General features: G+C 43.1%; 1 protein-coding gene across 1 annotated transcript; it reads left to right on the forward strand.

Moving 5' to 3' along the window:
* Positions 1 to 1,120: 1,120 nt before the first annotated feature.
* On the forward strand, positions 1,121 to 5,868 carry tekt3 (tektin 3). Its single transcript, XM_044013367.1, has 8 exons — positions 1,121 to 1,280; positions 1,435 to 2,027; positions 2,632 to 2,715; positions 2,824 to 2,894; positions 2,989 to 3,132; positions 3,839 to 4,061; positions 4,675 to 4,829; positions 5,491 to 5,868. Exons 2-8 carry the CDS (start codon positions 1,458 to 1,460, stop codon positions 5,705 to 5,707), a joined length of 1,464 nt encoding a protein of 487 aa, XP_043869302.1. The 5' UTR covers positions 1,121 to 1,280; positions 1,435 to 1,457; the 3' UTR covers positions 5,708 to 5,868.
* The last annotated feature ends 841 nt before the right edge of the window (positions 5,869 to 6,709 follow it).

Below are 6,709 nucleotides of genomic sequence, written 5' to 3' on the forward strand. Positions count from 1 at the left end.
TTATTATCAAAATATACTTGACGTCAGTGTTGGGCCACAGGATATTGACTGGGGGGCCGCGAGTTTGAGAACTCAAGTATAAAGTCTTTCATTTTCACCACAAAACATCAGAAATGTTACACAACTAGTGAACATAAATGTTCGTCACAAACAATGAATTTTAACAGCGTCAGAGAACGAATATTGATCATCAGTCACACTCAGATTCCTCATCACATAGAGCGAGCCAATTCAAATAGTGAAAAGATGTGAGATTTTGTTATGGTGATAAAGATAGAACAGCTGAGTAACTCCTGGCTACAGGTTGGCTTGTCTCTCTGTCGTGGAAACAAGGCTATCATCTGTCCGCCCGTAGGCCTTCAAAGCAGATTGGTGTAAATGATCCTCATTCTCAATGGTAGGTAACACAACACAGATTATTATTCTGCACTAAAGAGGTTTGTGTGGACTCTTCCTGTGGCATGAATCATTTAACAGGTAGCTGTAATTCATACAGACAGCAAAGGTTCTCAGGATAACAGCTATCTGATGCTGTCCGGAGAACTGGACTCCTCTGCTTTGAGGATGAAGCTCAGATTGCCCCACTTCTGACAAGACATTTGAAGGGGCATTGTAAAATGGAAACCAAACAAAATGCATAGTGTATAAATTAAATTTTTGGCAAAAATACCTCAACTTTTGCCTTTTATGCCACTTAACAAAAGGGCAAAAGTTAATGGAATGAAAATCAGGGGACAGCAGAGGAGCAATGTGCAGAGCACCATCAACATTAACCTTGTTGGTTAAACTGATTCACATGATCTATAGGGGGTTACAGTGCCAAGGATTTGTAACTCAGCAATCTAATTACTACCTTTTTTAGCCTACAGCCATGTTCTTAATTAAATCTATTTTAATTTTGAGGCACAAAGAATGGGGCTTGTTTGTAAAGCCAATTAGCATAATTTAAAAATCAGAAAAGAAACATGACATGAATACAAAACCCAGTGGCACTTTGCAACCTCACTATAAATTCTTGCCTAAATAAAAGCACCTGGTCACCTACAGTTAGAAACTCCCAGGCATGGTGTTGCAGTAACCTACGGCAACTGCCTCAGTGTCAACAGAAATCTTGGACAGCCCAGGACTGTGCACCACCATTGGCTGGCTGAATGGACTACTTGCAAACTTGTCCATCTATTATGCATGCCAGTATACCTTTAGTGCGTTCTTTAGCTCACTCCCAGGTACACACAGCTGAGAGGTAGCCTGCTGTGTACAGAAGAGCTCTATTAATCTTGGTAAGACATTTATCTTTTCTGTGTGTGTGTACCAGATTCATTTTGATTATTTTGGTTTTACACTGCTTCATTTCTGAATGTTCTTGTCAGTTAAATTCCAACAATATTACTTTTATTATTTATTTAATGAGCTATTTTTATGTGTGGAAACCAGTGGTACTCTGAGGGGAGTCGGAAATGGAGCTGATTGGATCTACTCTGACAGCCACATATTCGCGGCCAAAAACCGGCCACTTTCTCCCGGCCATCTCCACCATGGCGTCCAGCTATCGCAACACTCAGCCTGCCTTGACCATGAATCCCAGTGCCAACCTGTGGAGGACCAAAAGCTATTTCAAGAGCAGCAACACAGTCCCGTCCTCTGCTTCCATGCACCGAGACAATTTAGAACTGGTTCGAGCCCAGACCATGTTCTATCCGTCCAACAGGACGGTACTGAGTACCCGCTACACCCCAGATGACTGGTACAAGTCCAACCAAAGCAACTACAGGGAGTCCGAGTCATCTCGAAAGAGCGCAGAGAGACTGAGGAGAGACACAATGAGGTTGATGCAGGACAAAGAGCAGCTGACGAGACGAACCCAGGAGAAAAGCAGCAAGAACATCGGGGAGAGACTCAGTGACATTGTCTTCTGGAAGTCCGAGCTGAGCCATGAGATTGACAACATGGTGACAGAGATAGCAGCTCTCACTGAGGTCAAGAGGAGGCTAGAGAGAGCCTTGGCAGAGACTGAGGGGCCCCTTCAGGTGAGTGTGAATTCACTGTGTGCATTTCCTTGAATATTTCCCCTCTGATAAGTAGAATCTACATTTTGAGCCATTGTTATTGGAACATTTTGGAGGCACTATTTACATGTCCCTACATTTGCCTTGAAATCTTAACGCTCTGTTCACACTATCATTCATGCATATTATGTCCCTGGCTGTGTCACAGTATCTGTGGTGGAGCAGTTATGACTAGGGTTTCTGGTTTTGGTTGTAGCAACAGTATCTGCCCGGCCCTTCACAGAACACACACACACACACACACACACACACAAAGCAGTGCTTTTGCTGGGCCAGACTCCTAATGAAATCACCTCAGTGCCTTTGTTAGCCCGTCTCTGGTCATCTGTGTCACCCACAGTGGTTTATCAAGCTAAAGATCTGATAACACAGACACCTCACTGAGCTAAGATCATGTGGCAGGAGACCTTCTTCCCCTGGTAACTGACGCTAGAGGAGAAAGTAGCTGACGTATTACACAATACAGGAGGGTAATAACGTTTTGCTCAAATGACTTCCTCATCTGCTTGAAAGTGCATTCAAATAATATCTCAGCTTGTTTTAGTCACAATCACTTTGTCAATAGGTGTCTCAAGAATGTTTGTACCACAGAGAGAAGCGGATGTCCATCGATCTGGTACACGATGATGTAGAGAAAGACCTGATAAAGGTAACGTGGCAGCAGTTTGAGCATAGACATGTGTTACTTTTCAATAACAACCTGTTAAAAAGTACAAAAGAAGGTGTTTGTATCTCTATTTAAATGTGCTGCCACAAGGAAGTCGCCGTGATCAAGTCATGTCAAGAAAGGATGAGGCGATACCTGGACCGAGCCATTGCTCAGTTAGCGTGAGTGAAAAATCAATGACTACTATTATTATTTCCAAAAAATTTGACGTTTGCATGGAAATGTTCTTCTCTGAATCTGTGTGGGGATCCTCAGGTCAAACAGAGCTGCCCAGCACGAACTGGAAAGAGACATAAGCGATAAAGTGACAGCTCAGAGGATTGACGACAGGTGTCACTATCTGAGGAACACATCAGATGGCATCGGCTACTACAGAGGGATCGAAAGACTAGACCCATCGTGAGTCAGTAGTAATCAATCAGATTGTAACTGTCCTCTTCCTCATTATTGTTTAATGCAGCTTAGAATAAAGGTAGGTTGTCCATCACTGGTAAGTTAGCGTCATGCTAGTGCTAATTTGAGGCTGTGCTTAGGCAGCAAAGGTACTTAAATGTGTGTACCAAATTTCATGGCAACCCATCCTAATGATTTTGGGACGTTTCCCTAAACATCACAAATGAGAACCATCTAAAGCCGTGGACACCGCAAGACTTTTTGCCCGATTTCACCATTTATAGTTAAGCAGAGTCTGCACCAGTCAGCACTATTTGGGGACAGTCGGCATGGCTAGCTGGCACAGAAATCTGTTAGTGTGAGAGAAATACTCAAATTGGCCCTACCCGACCTTAGTAGTAGTCAATCAAACATGTTTGGATCTGGACACAATTGGGTAGTGTGTACTGATTGACCAAGCAACCCAACCCAACCCAACACAGGTTGCCAACAGCCAATGAGAAAGAGTAGGCGGGACACAGGAAATAGCATCAGAAGACAAAGACTCAAAGATATTTAATGAAATCTAAAACATTTGATCATCAAATTCCTTCATGGAGCATTCTTCATAACCGACTACCTTCTACCGTCTACCTACCACCATATACAGTTTCCAAAGACAGTTGGACTATGGACTATAATATGCCATATGCCATTGTTTTCCCTCTGTTAGACTCTCTGTGCCGGACTCATGGTGCAGGTTCACAGACGACAACATCCTGCACTCCCAGAGTGAACGAGCTGCCTCCCACAAGCTCAGGGACGAGATCGAAATCCTGCTAAACACCACCTCCAACGAGATGTGGAACCAGTTCAACAATGTCAACGTTGCCTTCACTAACCGCATATCAGAGACTTCTGATGCCAAGAACAGCCTGCAGACACACCTGGCTAAGGTCACTTCCTCTCTTACATGGTCAAATTTGACAAGGTTCACCTGCATTATAGTTTTATTGTACGGACAAAGACAGAATGTCTGGATTCCTAGCCTGTAGGGGACATTCGTCTTCTGTAGAGTGCATGCATGTTTACAGTAAAAATTCCAACAAAACGGGAGTGATGATAATAAATGCCTCGTTTATTGCTTGTGCGATGGATCACATTGTTCTCAGGTTAATTGCCAGGAGGTTACACTGTCTGAGCTCTACATCAGCAGCTAAACGGGTTAAAACGCTGACATCCGCTGTGATATGAGGCACACTGTCCTCAATAAACCTCATTCACTGCCAGTTGTGAGAAGAAGGGATTAACTGGAATTCAATTACATCAAATGGGTTTAGACATAGCCGGCTTGCTATGCAGCACTGTGTTCAGCATTCTCTCAATACTGCCTCTTCCTTTCAGATGCTCTCCTCTCACTCTTGTCGGGGGCTTCATACGTTACCTTAACCACCCGAGACGTTAGCCCGCAATTTCGATGAAACTGACAATCAAAACGTTGCTGCCACATTAAACAGCCGATTGTTTCTCTGACATTTCACCTCTTGTCTGTCTTTTCTCCTTATCCAGACACTGCAAGAGATGTACCAGACTGAGATGCTGATTGAGTCTCTGAGGAAGGCCTTGAAGGACAAAGAGTACCCGCTGAAGGTGGCTCAAACCAGGCTGGAGGAGAGGACCCGCAGACCGAACATAGAACTCTGTAGGGACAACCCACATCATAGGTATGACGTTGTGAAATGATCAGTCTACAACACTAATCTTAGTGATGAGATGCATTTATGAGCAAGATTAGAATATTTATGCCTTTGGATATTTAGTCATTTTTGATTTCCATAGTCAAGCTGGGGAGAATTTGATAGCAACATCTAGTCAGCGATAGCACGATTAGTCGCTAGTTTAGACTTGGAGCCCAAAGGGGTGTAATTTTTAACTGCGCGATTTCAGTTGCTTTCAATCCCAAACAATATTATATTAAATTAAAATCACTTTTTTTGTAACTTGATAATTATTATTTTTTATCAAATCCACCACAAGTAGAATTTCAGTTCGAGCTTTGCCACAATCTAGTGGCAATTATCAAAATGACAGTGTGACACGATGTGAACTATACAAACAATTCATGTTACATTTATCAGTTATAGAGATGTATTAGAACAAAGAATTATTTTTTACTACAAATCCAAATCCATTTTCTTTTTAAATTAGATGTAAAACTACAAGGGGACACACATGTCAGTCGATCACTTACAAAAAGAGGAATGTACTACTACTATGACATTTCAATAGGAGATAAGAGAGTTTCCTTTATTCCCTTGTTTCTTTCTCTTCACCGTCCTGCCCATTAAAACAATGAACCACTTTTCCTTTCCCTTCCCTTTGCAGCCTCGTCGTGGAGGTGAGAGAAATTGAGGACACCATTCAAAAACTTAAAGAGCGGCTGATGGAGGCTGAGAATGCTCTGCAGATTCTGGTGAAGACCAAAGTGACCCTGGAACATGACCTGTCCATCAAGGCCAACTCTCTCTTCCTGGAGCAGGAGAAGTGCATGAGTATGCGCAAAAGCTTTCCCAGCATGCCCCGTCTAGTGGGCTACACCTAAGTCAGGTCCTGAAGAAATGATTGTTAGAATTTAATCAACTGTGGCTGTGTTAATATTTCAGAGTGATTTATTGTGGTTGGGCTTGAAAGTCAACATTCTCAGTACTGTACCTGCAATATTTTTAATTTGAATTTAAATTTTAAAATAAAAAAAAAACAGTGCAATGCTGTGTGATGCGCTTTGCCTACTCACAGTGTAAATTTACAGTAAATAACCATCATTCTTGAAATAAAAATACTAAATTAAATAGCACTTTTCTTGTCTCGATGACCACTCAAAGCTGCTCTACACAGTTTTGCCACTCACACTCATTCACACACACTTTCATACAGCGTCAGGTGCGACGTGGGGGTTAAGTGTCTTGCCCGAGGACAGATTGGCACGTAGAACCCACACTTGAACTCACAACCTTTGAGTTGAAAGACGACTTGCCCTACCACTGAGCTGCCGTGTTCCTGACATCATACCTCCACAGTCGAAAGGTGATTAATAATAAGCCATAAAAATGATGATGGAATGTCAATCTGGCCTAGTCACGGTTCTGTGTTTGCACTAACAGGCCACAGCCCAGTGGAGCACAAATGGTCTTGGTAGCACATGTATCAACAATAATCTCTGAACCAATAGAAGGGATTAGCCGCGGAGTAAGACACACATCTCTGAGGGTTCACTCAGCTGTGTCAGGTTAAACTGACCCGAACGTCACCTCAGGAGAGCAGTGACACGTGGGAGACTGTGATTTGGGAGGACTGCGACTTCACACGTCCACCTGTGTGTGTGTGTGTGTGTGTGTACATAGAAATATGGAATGTGAATGGCTTCTGTGTCTTCACCATCCTTCTTTAATGACTGGTGTGGCCCATTACTCATCACCACATACACACAGGAGGAGCTGAGCAAACACGTATGAAGGGTTTCTTTAAAAGCCCCCACACCCATCCTGGACTTCAGCCTTGTACCACTCTCCTCTCGTCTCTCTCCGTCTATTCCCCCGGTGTGATC

This window comes from Solea senegalensis, linkage group LG18, assembly GCF_019176455.1.
Source record: "Solea senegalensis isolate Sse05_10M linkage group LG18, IFAPA_SoseM_1, whole genome shotgun sequence".
Taxonomy (NCBI): domain Eukaryota; kingdom Metazoa; phylum Chordata; class Actinopteri; order Pleuronectiformes; family Soleidae; genus Solea; species Solea senegalensis.

What these genes read in the sequence shown, in the direction of transcription:
- tekt3 (XM_044013367.1), top strand. Translation starts at nt 1,458, where the DNA reads ATGGAGCTGATTGGATCTACTCTGACAGCCACATATTCGCGGCCAAAA. An exon ending in TAGAGAAAGACCTGATAAAG is followed by an intron (nt 2,716 to 2,823) that starts GTAACGTGGCAG and finishes TGCTGCCACAAG; the next exon opens with GAAGTCGCCGTGATCAAGTC. An exon ending in CGAGCCATTGCTCAGTTAGC is followed by an intron (nt 2,895 to 2,988) that starts GTGAGTGAAAAA and finishes GGGGATCCTCAG; the next exon opens with GTCAAACAGAGCTGCCCAGC.